General features: G+C 32.4%; 2 protein-coding genes across 4 annotated transcripts in view; one reads left to right on the top strand and one right to left on the bottom strand.

Annotated features, from left to right (window-relative positions):
* Positions 1-17,791, bottom strand: part of LOC127704734 (U1 small nuclear ribonucleoprotein A-like) — a 1,100,970-nt gene that overhangs the window by 196,078 nt on the left and 887,101 nt on the right. The gene's annotated exons all lie outside the window — the stretch shown is intronic.
* On the top strand, positions 6,534-15,924 carry LOC127704713 (uncharacterized). The gene is made up of 8 exons (XM_052208907.1): positions 6,534-6,795; positions 9,238-9,355; positions 9,767-9,908; positions 10,426-11,205; positions 11,589-11,839; positions 12,380-12,608; positions 13,350-13,574; positions 14,730-15,924. The coding sequence occupies exons 2-8, from the start codon at positions 9,263-9,265 to the stop codon at positions 14,978-14,980; spliced, it is 1,971 nt and encodes a 656-aa protein (XP_052064867.1). The 5' UTR covers positions 6,534-6,795; positions 9,238-9,262; the 3' UTR covers positions 14,981-15,924.

The following is a 17,791-nucleotide window of genomic DNA, read 5'->3' as shown; positions in this document are numbered from 1 at the left end:
GCTAGTAAAGCATAGCGTTCTTTACGGTAAATTATATAGCAACTGTCTACACAGGGGTTCTAAGATATTACTGGTTTCTGTTATGTGGATTTAAAAAACAAATCTATTTTGTAAGAGACAGTCTTCTAGCAACCAGTTTAATGTCTGTAATATGATGTGATATATTTTGATACATTTATGCAGCTTTAGAAGAATAATGCATGATAGTTTTCAGACTGTTTATTGACATCTGATTGGCTGTCCAAGTGCTGATAAGTTCTCTCAATCTAGGTTTCGGTTAGTAAGATTTGTAGTACATTTTCCATTTCAGCTGGAGAAATATCTGGATAAAATTGATTGAATATGACGCACCTAATTAGTCTTCTCTTTGATTCCTCTTGTGCTTAATTGAAGTTTTTGATTTCCCCCCAAAAATTGAAGTAATTTGCGCTGTTCACATGTTCACCCTTTCCTAAGTCAAGTGTTAAGCTCGTCATGCTATGGTGTCTTACTAGTTGGCATTCTACTGCGATCTTTAGGAAGAATTCAGTAGATATTATTATTGGCTCAGTTATTGAGGACATCAATTTGATTTGATGAAGATGTGTACACAACTTTCCCTACATTTTCTATGACAAGCGATCGCAATTAGATAAGAAGGTTTCACCAGAATCAAATACATGACTTGACACTTGGAAATTTACTGATTATAAAAGATTCACTGAAAGCATATAAGAAATCATAACTTGGGAGTTGTGCTAGTAACTTTGGTAGCTTTACAAAGTCAAAAGTTGCAGTAAATTCCATATGAGTGCTGACCCTTATTACACAAGTTGCAATTATTTAACAGTTTTAACTCCATATAAAGGCTTCATTTGTTTTACTGTCCTTAAAGTCTCAGTTTGCACTTCAACAAGGAGCAAAATCTTACATCTCAGTGAAGATCAAGAAGGTCCTTAACGGTTTGAGTGGAATTCCTCGTCAGACCAAGGACAGACGATTGATATTACAACAAACATTCGTTGTTCAGTTGATACAAACTTTCCAACCCTTCTAGACTTGTTCTCACATGAAGCAGCATGTTTTAAAACTTTCCGAAAGAATTGTTTATAACATCGTTGTCACACAGACATATTATCATATGTCAAATGAGTATTGGCAATGTTTTATATTACTTATTTCTATGAAGTAAAACAAATGCAGTGGATCAAAACAAATACAATTGGTAATTGGCCATACATTTTAAATTTCAGGCTATCATGTAGTATAACCTTATTTCAAAATACCGAGTTCTTGACCTTATCAATCTATTTGATTATAATATTCTAAAATACATTTATTGACTTAACCCCCATAGTCCAAAGTGTTGTGTCAACACTTTAAACACCCATATTCGAAATGCCAGTTGCTAAAACTGGTTGATTGAATTTTATTTACTCAAAGTCTAGTGGATTAAAATGGAAGTAATGTGTGATATCATTCCGTTTGTTTATACATTGTTTTTGAGCCAAGGAGCCTGTATTGCTCACCTGACATTTTTGAATAAAATTTATACAATCATGGACAACAAGAATATTTGTTTTGGATAGAAACTGTGTCGGCCAAAATTTTGTCTTGTTAATCTTTTTTGCTATATACATAAGGTTTATGTCTATACATTATAGTTTTCTAGATATAAAAAAGGCATAAGATACCAAAATAAAAAATCAGAAGTCAAAGAAGAAACTTAAACTCCATAGCAAACCACGAAATGGCAAACAACAGTCTACAAAACACTATATAGAAAACTAAAGACTGACCAACATGTATCACGGAAAACCGAGGGTGATCGCAGGCGATATCGGCAATGTTGACTTACTTGAACATCTTATTTTGCTGATAATGATTGCTATTTACAGTTTCAATCACAGGCACTCGTCTCTGAAAAGAAAACTACCATAAAAAAAGTAATAATTCTTATACAGAGTCTACTGATGATTTCGGCCATGCAATACTTAGGTGTAAATCTTATTTTGCCAATTTTTTTTTTCTTTATGTACATGTTCTCTCTATCAACTATAGTTTTCTAAAATGACGCACAAATTGGAAAAAAATAATCATTCAAGGGCAATAATTCATAAATGGATTCTTCTGACAATTTTGCTTGACTATATGTTGAGATAAATGTAGATAGCGAAAATCTGAAAGGAGCAAAACTGTTCAAAATGATGAAACTATAATAGATAGATAAAAACTTTAAAAAGCGTAAAATGATCAGCAAGACCAGATCTGCAAATAGGTCAGCATAGATGAAATTGTCAATTGTCTTTGATAGGAGTTATTGCTCTTAAATGACGGATTTTACCCTTTTTCTGTGTTTTGGGCAAACACATTTAAATAATAATAATAATAAAAAGAAGAAGAAGAACTGTAAACAGAAAAACGATCAGCAATACATGTTCAACAAACTATAGAGGCTCTGAAAATAGAGAAAAATTGTACACAGAAAAATGATCAGCAATACAAGTTCACAATCTAGAGGTTGTAAAGAGCCTGTGTTACTCACCTGGATATATTTGCACCTTTAACAATGGTCACTCTCCATCACTGTAGTGAAGAATATAATTCGTGTCTAAAATAATATTTTTGTTGATCTTGTCTTGCTGATAATTTTTACTGTTTTGCAATTTTTCTTTATTCACCAAAGTGTTTCCCAAAAATGCAAACAATGATAAAAATCACCATTAAAGGGCAATAACTCCTATAAAGAGTTAACTGACAATTTCAGGAACTTTGATATATTGTAGATCTTGTCATGCTCATCATTTTTATTGTCTCGCCTTGACGGAGTCAAAAAGCGAGACATAGGTATGCTGTTTCCGGCGTCGGCATCAACAATGTATTAGTTTGTGATAAGGTCTAGTTTATGGTGAACCACATGTGGTAGGTCAATGATATTTGGTATGCAGTTGTATTAGCATTAGCACATCTCATTTCCATGGAGAATATGTGGCCCCGCCCCTCAGTCATGGTCTATTGACTATGCAAATTTTGCTTAGTTTACATGTATTAGTTTGTGATTAGGTCAGTTCAAGGGGAACCATTAGTGGTAGGCCAATGTTTATTGGTATTCAGTTGTATAAGCATTAGCACATCTCATTTCCATGGAGAATATTTGGCTCCGCCCCCTCAGTCATGGTCTATTGACTTTGAAACTTTTGCTTAGTTTACATGTATTAGTTTGTGATTAGATCAGTTTAAGATGAACTGCTAATTTTAAGTCAATGATATTTTATATACAAATTTATTGGCATTTGCAAGTATCGTTTCCATGGAGATTATATAGCCCCACCCCCCATCATGGTTCATTGACTTTGAAACTTTTGCATAGTTTACAAGTTAATTTTTGTGTTTAGGTTTGTACCAAGTCAGGAATATGACAGTTGTTATCCATTCGTTTGATGTGTTTGAGCTTTTGATTTTGCCATTTGATTAGGGACTTTCCTTTTTGAATTTTCCTCGGAGTTCAGTATTTTTGTGATTTTACTTTTTAATGGGAACGACTTATAATAAGTCAATGGTATTTGGTATGCATTTGTATTAGCATTGGCACATCTCATTTTCATGGAGATTTTTTAGCCATGTACCTTCAGTCATGGTTCATCGACCTAATTTGAATATTTGCATAACTTATGTTCTTCTCATATATGTTATGATGGTATGATACTAAACCCCTAACGGGAAGGATTGTGCCTGATATTCATATGATGAAGACATAATCTTTCAATCAGTTTAATTGAAGTCTGGAGCTGGCATGTCAGTTAACTGCTAGTAGTCTGTTGTTATTTATGTATTATTGTCATTTTGTTTATTTTCTTTGGTTACCTCTTCTGACATCAGACTCGGACTTCTCTTGAACTGAATTTTAATGTGCGTATTATTATGCGTTTACTTTTCTACATTGGCTAGAGGTATAGGGGGAGGGTTGAGATCTCATAAACATGTTTAACCCCGCCGCATTTTTGCGCCTGTCCCAAGTCAGGAGCCTCTAGCCTTTGTTAGTCTTGTATTATTTTTAATTTTAGTTTCTTGTGTACAATTTGGAGTTTAGTATGGCGTTCATTATCACTGAACTAGTATATATATTTGTTTAGGGGCCAGCTGAAGGACGCCTCCGGGTGCGGGAATTTCTCGCTGCATTGAAGACCTGTTGGTGACCTTCTGCTGTTGTCTGTTCTATGGTCGGGTTGTTGTCTCTTTGACACATTCCCCATTTCCATTCTCAATTTTAATTTTACATGTTAAAGTATTGCTATTTTAATTTCAACATTTGCATTATCAAAATTACAAAAAGGCGAGACATATCTCTGTGATAACAGTTTATGTTTTAAATTTTTATCTATCTGTCATGGATTTCAAGACAATAGGCAAAAACGCAAAAAGTTGGTAAAAATCGTCATGTAAGGGCAATAACTCCTATACAGAGTTGACTGACGATTTCAGCTATGTTGACAATTAAATTGATCTTGTCTTGCTGATTATTTTTTGCTATTTAATTTCAAAATATATATTACAAGTGTTCAAAATAATACGCAAAAACGCTATCTGTCATTTTAGGGCAATTACTCCTATAAAAAAACCGTCAACGATTTCATGAATTTTATCTATTTGTAGATCTTGTCTTGTGGATTATTTTTTCTAGTCAAATATTCTCTTTATCTATTTAAGTTTTCAAAATAATTGGCAATAACGCAAAATAAAATGATAAAAATCGACATTAAAGAGAAATAACTCGTATAAAGAGTCATCTTACGATTTCGGTCATGTGGCTTATTTGTAGATCTTGTCTTAAAAAAGGAGAAGTTCTGGCTAAATGCAGTTCTCGCTCTCACATTTATCATGAAATGCCTGGAAGTTGTGAAGTTAATATTTAATAAGAAATTAATTTTAACTTTACATGGGCATATCATGTAGGAGGGCAAGAAATTCACATGAATTCCCGTCACTTTTTTTATGCTTAGCAGGCGCGTAGCTGCCTTTACGCAAAAAATCATTTGCTTGCACATTATTTTCACAAAAAAAAAATATTCTGAAATTGAATTACGAATGAGTAGTCAGGTCAGACACGACTTGACGGACAATCAAGGAACATTCAACTCTGAGGTAAAGAGATGGCAGAGACGCTGGTCGGGTCCAGATGTTATAGAGAATCTCTGATGTCGTCTCTAGCAGTGACTAATAAGGAACTATATCCTTCAATATTTGCAATCGTGTCAATTCTATCGTTACAATGCCAGTAACTTCATCAACTACTGAATGGTCATTTAGTGCATTACGGCGACTAAAAACTTATCTCCGTTCAACCATGGTACAGGACAGACTATCTTCGTTGGCATTCATACATGTTCACAGAGAAATGAATATCGACACCGAGAGAGCTCTGCAATCATTTGCCTTGGCAAAAAATAGATGTATGGACTTTGGATATTAACTATACTATAAGTCTTACATGCAGTATTAACATTTAATAGTACAGGCTCAATACACGCAATAACCTTGAAAACATCTTAGATTTATATCCCTCACTTATAAGTCAAGACTTAAAAGTCGCCGTTTGATTTCGTATTTCCATTGTCCGTTCGTCTAAAAGACTATTAATTCACCTTGGGTATCTGTGTCCCAAGTGACCTTCTACCGTTGTCGTAGAAACCCCTCCCTCGATTCGAAAATGACCGTAGTGAGAAACGCTACGGTCGGGTGTCTTGCAAGAAGCAGGACCTGCTCACCCTTCCGGAACACTGGAGGTCGCCACATTTTTTTTCAGGGTTCGTGTTTTTTATCTGTATTTAGTTTTCACTATTTAATGTTTTTGTTTGTTCTTTTGTGTCTTATCTGTTCCCGGGTTGGCCATGTGTCCATTGATTGCACTTCTATTGATAAACGCCTCGGTGGACTTGTCGACTGATCTTCCCGTTTTATAAAATTTATTTTATATTTGAAAACAACCATGTTAATAAGGAGTAATGTGAATTTCGTAAGCATGGCATACCTGGAAAATGACCGAAAAATGATAAGTTTCTGCATAAAAAGGTCCCAAAAATTTTTCGCCTAGCTCCGCTCGGCGATACAAGTCTTATGCTTGCACTTTATTTTAGGCCAGCTACGCCCCTGCAGTTAGAACATTAGTTGAATAACATCCCAAAAAGAGAAAAAAAAAGCCTTTGCACATTTTTAATGATAATGCAAAGTATAAAACACACTACTCATTAACTGTATTTTATGAATAGTCAAAATCTAGAATATACCTTGACATTGTACTCTGTTGATAGCTGTCTATCGATTGAATTTTAATTATAGATCTACTATAGTATATTGCATGCCCTCTGTGTGTGATTGTTGTGACGTCAAAGTTTGATCTGATCCTTTCACCAACATTATTAAATTTCCTTTGATTGTTTTGTGAATATAAAATCTTGAGATAATGCACTGCGTTCCGCTCATATTCATAAACACATACATATATAATTTAAAAATATATAACACTATGTGTTAGGGTAATTCCTTTTTCTACCTGTGAGTTCTACCTTTTGCCTTATATACCCTTCAGGTGGTGACTGTGTTTGCTTCATTAAGTATTTGCTGTAGGAGACGTTCAGTGCCAATTATTATAATTACAGACGATCTTCGTTGACAATTAAAGTGAATGAGATAGAACAAAAAAAATATTTTATGACAGGGAAAATACATGTGACGAAGGATTTGTAAATTTCATATATATACATATAATTATACGGAATAACTCACACTGGTGTCTCACTCGACAACACAATTTAGCAAGTAAGCATTATCAAGTAAATTAGACGTCTATCTGAGTTGAACTTCGAGTCTTTGCCGAATTTAAACCAAACTTTATATTTGTACAAATTTCGGATAATGTGTCAAGTTTGCAACAGGAAGGATTTTTATTAATTTCTTTTCATTTATTTTAGACACAGGTGCTTTGTACAAGTAATAAACCCTCGTAAACCAAGTTTTAGGGTATATATATACATGTATATAGGAATTAACATGTCTGTCTGTCAGAACTATGTATTATTTATCCATTCAACTTGAATATTTAAGGAATAATACCTTCAGATAAAAAAAATGTATTTTGCAGTTTGTGGACGCAACTCTTACAAACTTAAGTTTCATCGTATGTTCACGAAAAACAGATTAACACTTTCATTTCTATTTGTGCATTTTTTACAGTCGAGATTTTTTCATTGTTTTTGTCAAACATTTATTCTTATTACATTATATAAGTGTGAAGAATTAATTAAAGTGGGTTACATGTAATAAGAAATACCTGCACCCAATTTCTTTTTACTTAATAATTGATTTTAAGTAAAATAAAAATGTTACAAAGAATTATGCCTAATGTCAAATTATTGAAAAATATTTAAAGACTCAGATATCAGTTACTAGTAACTTCATATCAATAAACTCATCATAGATACCAGGATTTAAATTGTGTTCGCCAGACGTGCGTTTTGACTTCAAAAGACTCAGCAGTGACGCTCGAATAAAAATGTTTAAAAAGCCAAATAAAAGTTGAAGAGCATTTTAAGGGATATGCTTGCATTTGATATTCCTCTGTTTATGGTTATATATAAAGGTTACGCTCCTTTGATTTGACTAAACACATACATTTGACGTTCTTCTGAATGTATATATTAAAATGCAAGCCTAGCAACATAAAAATGTGCATAAAATAAAAAATAATTTAAAACAAACTGATATCATATTCTTATCACATTTTATGAAGTTAAATGAAATCTGAGTCTTATAAATATGTTTCAATAACGTGTTTTTCTACATAATTATCTTTATTAAATCTTTATTTTACTTAAAACTGTTTATAATTTAAAAGGAAATAGGCTAAATGTATTTGTTATTACATTCAAATGAAAATAACACTTTATCAAGTTCGTACTTCCGATGGGATTTTCTGTATTACCCTTTATCAGGAACGCTCATACCTAAACAGTTTAAAGCCGGGATATATAAATATGTAGAAACCACAGGCAGTTGTCTCTGATTCTTTTTACATTTATAAGTGTTATATTAAAGTATATAGGTAAAAATAAATTCAGAGACAACTGCCTATGGTAGAAACGTTAAGAGCTATATGATCATATGATAAGGGATCTTTAATGGACTGAATTCATATATCGGTAGATGCGTTCATTGTATATTAGTACGTTAATTTTTTTTAAACGGAAGAAAACTAAGTTTATGAATTGAAATATATATTCTTTATAATTACATGTAATAAAGTGGAAAAACAAGAACGAACTTTGAGCCTCAGTATGGACATCAAATATCTTATTGACAAGCATGTCCCAAATACCTCAACAAATAATTGACATTCCATGAAAGTTAAACACAATTTATGCGGATGCGTTTAAATTTATAATTTATATATAATCAAAAAGAAGAACAAACGGTCAAAACGTTTAGACAACACCTTGCACTATTGATGTTTACGTCAATTGCTGACATTATTTCATTTTAAAAAGTCAACAAAACTGACAAGCTGAGAACAAAAAGTATGCTTAATTTTTTTTCATAGAAACAGTTTTTTAGCTTTCAAATTAGACTTCTTCTGATGGTTGTGTATGTGTGTATAGAACAGACTCTTTTGGGATTATAGGGCAAATAGCAGTGTTGTTTTCCATATTATAGAATTTTCTATGTCTGAAGGTAACAACTTAAAACCTCCAATTGACATTGGAGTCCAACAATGTCACTTAGTCATTCAAACTTAGATTTTTACTGGCCTTGAGTTTAAATAGGACTGTTGATATGAATCTGGTTTAGTCTGTGTCGCCGAATAAGTTAACCCCGGGTCAAGGTATAGTAAAATTACATCATGGATTTTACAGGATAAGATGATTAGATTTCTAAAGCCAAAGAAATTATAAAAATCTTAGAATTATTGTTTTTTTTTCTTTTAAAATATTTTCCTTAATAATGTGTTTCAGGGGGGATATTTATAGCAAAAAGTTGTTATCTAAAACCAAACACGGTAAGCAATTTTTAGAACAGAAATACATTATATTCTCTTTGATATATAATAAGTATATATCGTTTCAATACGTAACCAAGAAAACCAAATCTAGTTCCATACAAAAACAAGCAAAACTAGACAAAATTTCGTTTTACCTAAAAATACATGTTAGTTGACTGTTCATCAAAATATCTGAAATGTTAAATTCTATTTATTTCGTTTTTTAGATTTCTAGACAGCAGCAAGTAAAATATGTCAGAGCCACTTACATTGCCACCTTGTCGAGTGTGTGGAGGAACAGCCACAGGAATTCATTATGGAGTCAACACATGCGAGGCATGTAAGGTATGAAGTATAATTTGAGCTAGCGAGAAAATGTGATTGGTTATCATATCGTACTTGTGAAATAAAGCCTATGTAGAAAGAAATTCAGATAAATAAGCCGATCCTGTAATCATGTTATCAGCACAGATCATTCAGACAAATATACAATGTGGTTACTACTATTGTAAGAACGATACATGACCTTTGAAAGAAACATGTTTTTATTTACCATATAATACTGTTTAATAATTAAAACAATTCAAACATTATGAAAATTCAGAATTATGGTTTTGACAGATTCTTAAAAAAAACACCAAGTGATTGGCAAACAAAAGATGCAACCATAAATAACTATGAGATTTTTTGAAGTATAGACTTGGCATGATAACCAATTTTCAATCAATTTTCAAGTGTGAAAACTTTTACTTGCAGGCATTTTTCCGGAGGTCTTTGGTAGAAAACAACAAGTATGTCTGCCCAAGAGATGGTGACTGCAAGATTATCAACCACAAAAGAGCTAACTGTTCTGCCTGTAGACTTAAAAAATGTCTGGAGTTGGGAATGTCAAAAAAAGGTAAATTAACTGGTTTTATGTTACGAAACTTTTTGTGATTGAATAAAAAAAATAAAAAATAAATGTTTTACTAAAAAATTAAAAGACTTTTTATTTGGATGTCAGTTTGTAGGATTTTAAGTTGATATTTGAAAAGGCTGTGATGTGTAATTCTATTGCCTTTTTGTCAAAATATATAAATGCACGTCAATTTTCTCATTTTAAAATTCATATGCGTTTGATATATAAAAAAGGAATGACATAATATTAATCAGACAACATCCTGCACATTAGGTTTCCAAAATTTTCTTTTTGATGTCCATTTTTAAGGATAACCTTGATTGATTTCAGGTCTGCATGATTAGTTGATTTTGTTTTACAACTCCTGCCAAATTAAAATTAAGAATATTTCAACTTTTAATTAGTGCAAACAGAAAAAGATATAAAACTTACTAATAAGTTATTATGTTCAATATATATCATATGGCAAAGTTCTTCCGTATATATGTATAAGTATGTATGTTTGTATTCTTTACAGCTGTACGTCATGGTCGATACACTGTTGCCATTAGAACCAAGACCATTTTGGAAGTGAAACAACTTGAGAGGGAAAAAGCATTGCACGATAACTTTGCTATGGCTGATTCGGTTGCTGAAAAGTTACCAGAAATTATCTCAGTACCAGAAAGCGACCTAGTTCAAGATTCCTCTGTGCATGATAACATTGTATCTTTCATGCTAGAAAGTTCAGACAAATATTCCTCATTAATGGAGAGGACAAATTTCACATCAAATGACACTTTACAATCATCAGTTATTGGCAGTAGCATTATGTCTGTAAGTGATTCCTTTCAGTCTGCCAGTAATTCCTTTCAGTCTGCCAGTAATTCCTTACAGTCTGCCATTGAAGACAATCATGAAAACATGACATCACTAGAACCATCATCTTTGTTTGCATCAATTGAAAATGGGATAGACTTTGATATGTTCACAGACCCGAATGGCCTTGACATTATAAACTCAACTGACCATGACATTGAGAATATTGAAATATCTGGATTAGACATGTTCTTAAATGGCCAGAATGTGGACACATCAGATAAGATAGATTTCTTGGAATTGAATCCAGATGAATTGATAGATCTGACTCAAGAGTTAGTTGACGTTTTCACTCCCCAGACTACAACCACCACTGAAATACCACAACAGCACAGTCCACAGAGTATAGCCAGTAGTCCCTACAGTGTGCAACAGTATAGTCCAGATACTACCACATTAGATGAGAGTATGTCATCACAGTTTGGATCTCCAAGTACATGTATGTACCTTTATACAGCACCAGTTTAAAATAGTCATTTTGAAGAAACGTTATAAAAAAACGTGAAAATGAAAATCGTATACTGACGTTGATATCATCAGATACATAATAAATATGTCTCTGATATTATTATCCCGCAACTATATCAAAGTGTTAAGTATTGAATATGAATTAAATGAGATTTTTGTATAGGTGAATGAAACCGCAACTTAATGACACAAAATGTTCAGAGGTCAACAAAAGGTCTTCATCACTGGGTCCAGTGGGGGTGGGGTGGGAGTGGGGAGATTGAGATGCATTTGGTTTTTTTTTTACATTATAAAAAGAAAAAAAATATAGTCTGTTCAGTAAGGAATGATGAGAAATGTTAATATCTTTTACAGCATGCATTGAATTGGTGTCCAATTCGAGTAGTTTATCATCAAGGAAGAATACACATTCATCATTTGAGCAAGAGTTCTATAGCATGACACCTCGTCCACAAAAGAAGCTGAGAGCTTCATTCAACTTAGCAGATGACATGGAACAACTACAATTGATAAATACCATGGTTTCTGCACAAGAAATATTATATCCTGGAATGAGGAAACATTTCCAGAAAGAGTACACAGCTGTCATTCACAGGGAGTTTTGGGTAAATTTTCAAATATATTATAGTTGAGATGTATTTTTGTTAAAAAATAAAATACAAAAGTTAAGTTTAATCAGAGCATATTTTAAGAGCAGACAGAAACTAACGACTTTCAAGCAGTAAGTTATAACTTGAGAACAATTTAAGGAAATATACAGAACAAAAAACAAAGCATTATGTTGTTTACGAATATACGATATATATGTGCCTCAACTCACTTAAGACATGTTTTCGCGGTCTTAGAATTTTATATTCCAGAATAGTCGTCTGAACTGTAAATTTACTCGATTATGACATTTTGACCGAGTGTGGATTCGATTGGTGGATTGTGCATGCATATTAGGAGGTGCTAACCCCATCAACGAACCAGGACTCGCTCGTTTCAGAGTTCATACGATTGCCTTATTTTTTTTTGTTTTTTTACCTTCAGTTTCTAGTAATTGATTTGTATCTTTTTAATGGACATTGGTCAACTAGTGTTGCCTCTAATTTAGAAATCAATTTGTATAGCATACACAACTTGAATATTTAATTCCATTTCAGGAGAAAACCCAGTTACAGAATGAACTATTTGGTCAGTTGAAGAGTCTGTCAACAACTGAATACAACAACTTTTTCATGGTGACTGGTATTGATCTTGATGGACGTATTGGCATGTTTACCAAAGTTGCAGAATCTATGCAGAAAGAAATCGTCAAATATATTTCCTTTGTCAAGTCAATACCTGGCTGGGAAGATGTTCATAATAATGATAAACTCACACTTATCAAAGGTTTGTTCAAATATGTTGCACCACTCCTAGATATGGGTTCCCGTTTCAAAACTCTGTAACTATAATAAAACACAGCAAGACCATTTTTATAGAGTTTATGATTCTAGCACACATGTAATGCAGGTAATTGTTTGTTTCGGATGATAAATTCTCTGCATACTGTCTGTATTTTACATTTGCCTAGTAGTAGCAGTAAAACTAATTGCTCTCTGCTATAATATTAAACTCAAATCCAGATTTAAGAAAAACAACAGATTTTTCTCCATCAAAATATTAATCAAGCTTCCCTTTTGGAAGTGTGTCCGGATAAAAAATTGAAAAATATCATATTTTTTCCACACTCTCTTTTTTCCTTAAAAAAATAAATAAAAGAATAGGAGTCCAGGGTCAACATTTTTAATAAATAATAAACAAGAAATGTGCAAAGAAGATCACTTCCATTGCATTTATCCATTTACCAACGAGCATTATGTATACCATTGAATAGTTGATTCTCAAACTTGTCCGAAATATTGCTACAATATCCATTAGATTGAAAATTCATACAATCCAATAAGAAAAGTAGGCGCTAATAATACAATGTAATTAACATTTCTAAGAGGCATAACTCCCGTAAAAATAGTTGATCACCAATAACGGGATTGTGGTTAATACCAAAAATGAAATTACCAATAATGTTTAGACAATTATATAGGAATAGGATTAAATCAAGTATTAAAATGATTATCATTTTTCTTTCAGCCGCTAGATTTGAGTATTGGTTACTTGGAAAGTTCCTCACAAATAATCCTGATATGAAATTTGCAGCTGATGAAAATAGTGGACTCACTCATAAGCAAGTTGAACAAATGTGGGGAAGTCCTGAAAATATTGAAATTGTAAATAACTTCACAAGGAAGATAAAGAAACTTGATTTAACATTTGAAGAGATTGCTTTGCTTAGAGGAGTTGTTGTTCTGTCTAGAGGTAAGAGAGATAACTCTTAATATTTTAAATGATTTTACTGGTTACAAGTATAAAGAATATAACTATGCAGGGATATTATTCCATTGATGTGAGAGACACCCGAAACCCATCACAAGCAACATACTTATGAGTAATTACATACAAGAGGCAGAAGTAGTTAGACGATGTTCAAAAGTCGAAAATCAATGTAGATTGATTGTATCATCAGCTCAGTTGTCGGTGCTTCATCAGGCAAAGTTGGCAATAGATGAATTTGGCTATTCTTTTTAGATTCCCTTTTGGTTATATATAGCTCCTACCGTTTTCATATATATACACCCCTGACTTTCAAATGAGCGTTCCTGATGAAGGAAAATTCAGAAAAAGTACTTGGGACGCACGAAATTTATAAAGTGTTATTTTTCTATTTAAAATAAACAATCTTGTTGTAATATCATGAACGAGGGTCTAGATGGGGTCCTTCAACTCTTTCTTCTCTGATTTTTTAGGCATTATTTCTCCTTTCTTTTTTTTTTTGTTTACCCATTATTCTCTATTCTCTACATTTTAGCAACCCATTATTCTCTATTCTTTATATTTTTTGTCTATTTTTTCTCTCTATTCTGTATTTTTTGCCCTTTGTTCTGCATTATTTGCCCATTAGTCGCTATTCTGTAAACCCCATCCAGACCCTCATGAGCTCCAAACGGAGCGAGACATGTGAGTTGTCAGGGTTAGCGAATTTTGATGCAGATCATTTACACGCAACAATGTACATAACTCTTTCGTAAAATATTAGAATTTGCAACTTATAAATCCTTAGCTCTGATAAATCCTTAGCTCTGTTCACGTATCGTAATCTTTTATGTTTCATATTCATATATTATATATATATTTATTCATATATAATGAGGAGCAGTTGGCAAAAATCAATTTGTTTGGATTTTCTTTGACAATACAATACATAAATGGATGATTACCTCTAAAAGAGATTCTTCCGAAAATGTCATATAGATGTAGATATGACTAACATTTTTTTCTAGATTCTGATTATATGTCCTATGTAATGTTGAATACAAAACTTTCCTCTCATGCTTTAAGATGAAAAGTTAGACGTTTAATAAATCATTCTTTATGCCTTAGAAAATTAAACTGGACTTTTTTTTTTTATTGCAGATCGGTGTTCTCTTCGTGAACCAGAAATTGTAGAGAAACTTCAATGGAAAATTATACAATCTTTTATTCACCTTGTGAAGAAGACACATCCAAATGAACAATTGAGGTTTGCTCGTTGTATGGACAAACTTACACAATTGAGAGAACTTACAGAGGTTAACTACAAAACAAATAAAAACCTAGAGAACTTCCAAAAGTCTATGATTCAGAATTATCCATTGTTGTATGAATGTGTAACATTTGAGGGTTAAAACAGCTAACAGCATAATATGAGGCAGAAATTCGTGATTTTAAAGTATTTGTAGCCATTTGGATTCAATTAAATGTTGTGAATAGTTCACGTTTTGATATGTCAGCTTCAGCTTTTAGTGCTAAGTATTTTGTCAAATGCATCTAACGTGTAAGCAATGTCGATTCCTATGCAAAATTCCGTACAACAGCTAGAAATTGTTATTTTAATACTCAAGCATGAAAATATCAGAAAAGTATAAAAAAAAAAAAAAAAACCATTTTAACCTGTTTTAAACAAATGCCCGATAGGGTACATTATATGATCTATTTTTTAAGATAAGTGTTTAGATTTGTTATGAGTGTCTTATTTCAAACGTCTTGGGGCCGAGATAGTTTAAATCTAAAAATCGAGTATTTAAATTTTTAAAGTAGAAAATGTCTCTGTGATCCGCTTTATCACAAGAATGTAGTGTAAATACCAATGGCATTGTGACTTTATGCAATATTCTACAACTTTATCATTTGTAAATGGATTTGATCCCAGTTAAGAATAAGAATTTCATATGAAGAAGGTTTCTTCTATTTTCACATTCATTGACCTCACAAAATAAAAAGGGTAATCCATATTCAAAGGGTTTTGCTCAGTTACGCTATATAGTCTTAAGTTAGAAATTGTAATATTGGAGCGTGATTCTGTTGTACATATATACTTCGTCAGAATTATTGTACAGAGCCAATAGTATGTCTTAAAGGCTTGTTGGTTTGATGTTACTTTTATTCATTGTATTACATTTTCGAAATTGTATGTTTCCAAATTAAATGTAACATTGTTATTCAATTTTGTTTTATCATAGAACAAAAGTATGTACACTGTTTTTGTTGTTTATTGCAATCAAAAGTTGTTTTTTGTGTTTTTGTGTTTTGTGTTTTGTTTTTGTTAATATAAATGACCTTTGTAATTTTATCTTTGTGTGTAATTATAATGGATCATATGAATTCTTAAAGAATGCTATTCCAAAAAAATGGTTTAGAAGGTTGGGCGGTTGAAGGGTACTTCTGAAAAAAATTTGATGGATGTTGATTCTTTTTGAAAGTGTTGCAATTATAGAAAGCCCTTGCATGATTAAATTCATACATGGTATAGGGTAGAATGGAAATCCCCCCCCCCACCACCACCATCAGAGATTAATACAATGATGCAAGAAATACAGTTTTCTTCCTGAAGACATGGTAATCGATCGCTAGGAGTTGGAATAAAGAACTTGCTACAAACCATGAATGTGAAATGCTTGGTAAGACTACTTACAAGTGTATGAAGACTTTTCATATGACTATTAGTCAATATATGAACTGGCATCATGTGGTTTAACTGCAGTGAGTCCATACTAAGATGCACGGAAGAATCACACATTTTCTAGCATGTTTGAACTTTTAGCGCTTCTTTTTTCCTCTGTTTTGCATTGTTTTAATGTGGTCATTTGATCAAACTCCTTTGCGTTGTCCAGTTTTGTTGTTATGATGCAACATAACAGTCTACGGTGGTGCATTGCACTATTTAAAGACAGTGTTGCATGTTACATAAATTACATATTTCGGTTTCATTATATCTCTTGATTGATCAACCTAGACCTATTGTTTTAGCAGTGTATCTTCTGGTTCTTCTCACAAAACCTTGACTTTTACATATACTCATGATACTTGGTATGGAGTTTTAGTACCATAAGACAATGTTTTGCGATTCATTATAAACCAGAACTTTGACCTAGAGGTGAAATAATTTTTTTATAAATGTCTTTTCTGAGTCGTTACAATTTCTCCTTTCTGACATAATCATTTGATATTTTGTTTGAAATTTTGCACATGGGTGGTCATGTCGAGACAATATGTCGAGTACCATTGAAGAGAATCTTTGACCTTGACCTTATATGCATGGTAGGGAAAATGAAAGTTTCCTTCTTCCCACACCACCAACAATTAATACAATGATACAAGAATAAATACAGTTTTCCTCCTGCAAACCTGGTAATCGATTGATCGCTAGGAGTTAGAATTAAAAAAAACTTGCTGCAGGCCATGCATGAGTGTTAAATGCTTGATAAGGCTACTTACAAGTGTATGTAGACTTCACAGTGTAGATACTATTCTGTACGCTATTCTGAAGTCGCGATTTTCGAAGCGAGAACTTTTTGGATCACATTTTAAATTTGATGGATATACTGAATTAAACGGTAAGTTGATCATCTGTACATTGCTTAATGATTAATTCAGCTGACATCGATATTCTCAAATGGTTTAGAATTAAATTCAGCACATTCATTATTCGTATATATCTTTGCCTTAATCAAGAGATTTTCAAGTGCATCACTAAGGAAAATCAGTCGGTGAACCTAAAAACAATCTTTTTACCCTCTTATTGTACAAATTAACGTAAAAACCAGACGTAATTAACTAAATGAAGTATATTTCAAGTGGTGGTAAAAGTTTCAACCAGATCTTTGAAGCCAGAAATAAAAAAAATACACTTGTTTGAATTTCTCACTGTACGATCAGTATCGCTTGTATATTTTGAAACTGTATGATCAGTCTTTATTTCACTGTATTCTAGTGGTGATTTCAAAGTTATTTACGATACATTAGAAGGTGGCATTTTTCTAAATAACACAAATATATTTCAATAAATTCACATCCTGAAAACTTATGAAACATGTTTTGTTGCTGATGGGGTGTACTCGACTTACTACATTAAGTATAAGGATGTTTAAATGTTGCTAAAATAAGAGGAAGGTTTGTTGTATATATAAGTTTTAGAAATGTCCTCCGTTATACTTAAA

This window comes from Mytilus californianus, unplaced genomic scaffold (assembly GCF_021869535.1).
Source record: "Mytilus californianus isolate M0D057914Y unplaced genomic scaffold, xbMytCali1.0.p SCAF_6, whole genome shotgun sequence".
In the NCBI taxonomy this organism is placed as follows: Eukaryota; Metazoa; Mollusca; class Bivalvia; order Mytilida; family Mytilidae; genus Mytilus; species Mytilus californianus.
The sequence above is the reverse complement of the archived record's forward strand: the minus strand, read 5'-3'. Positions and strand labels throughout refer to the sequence as shown.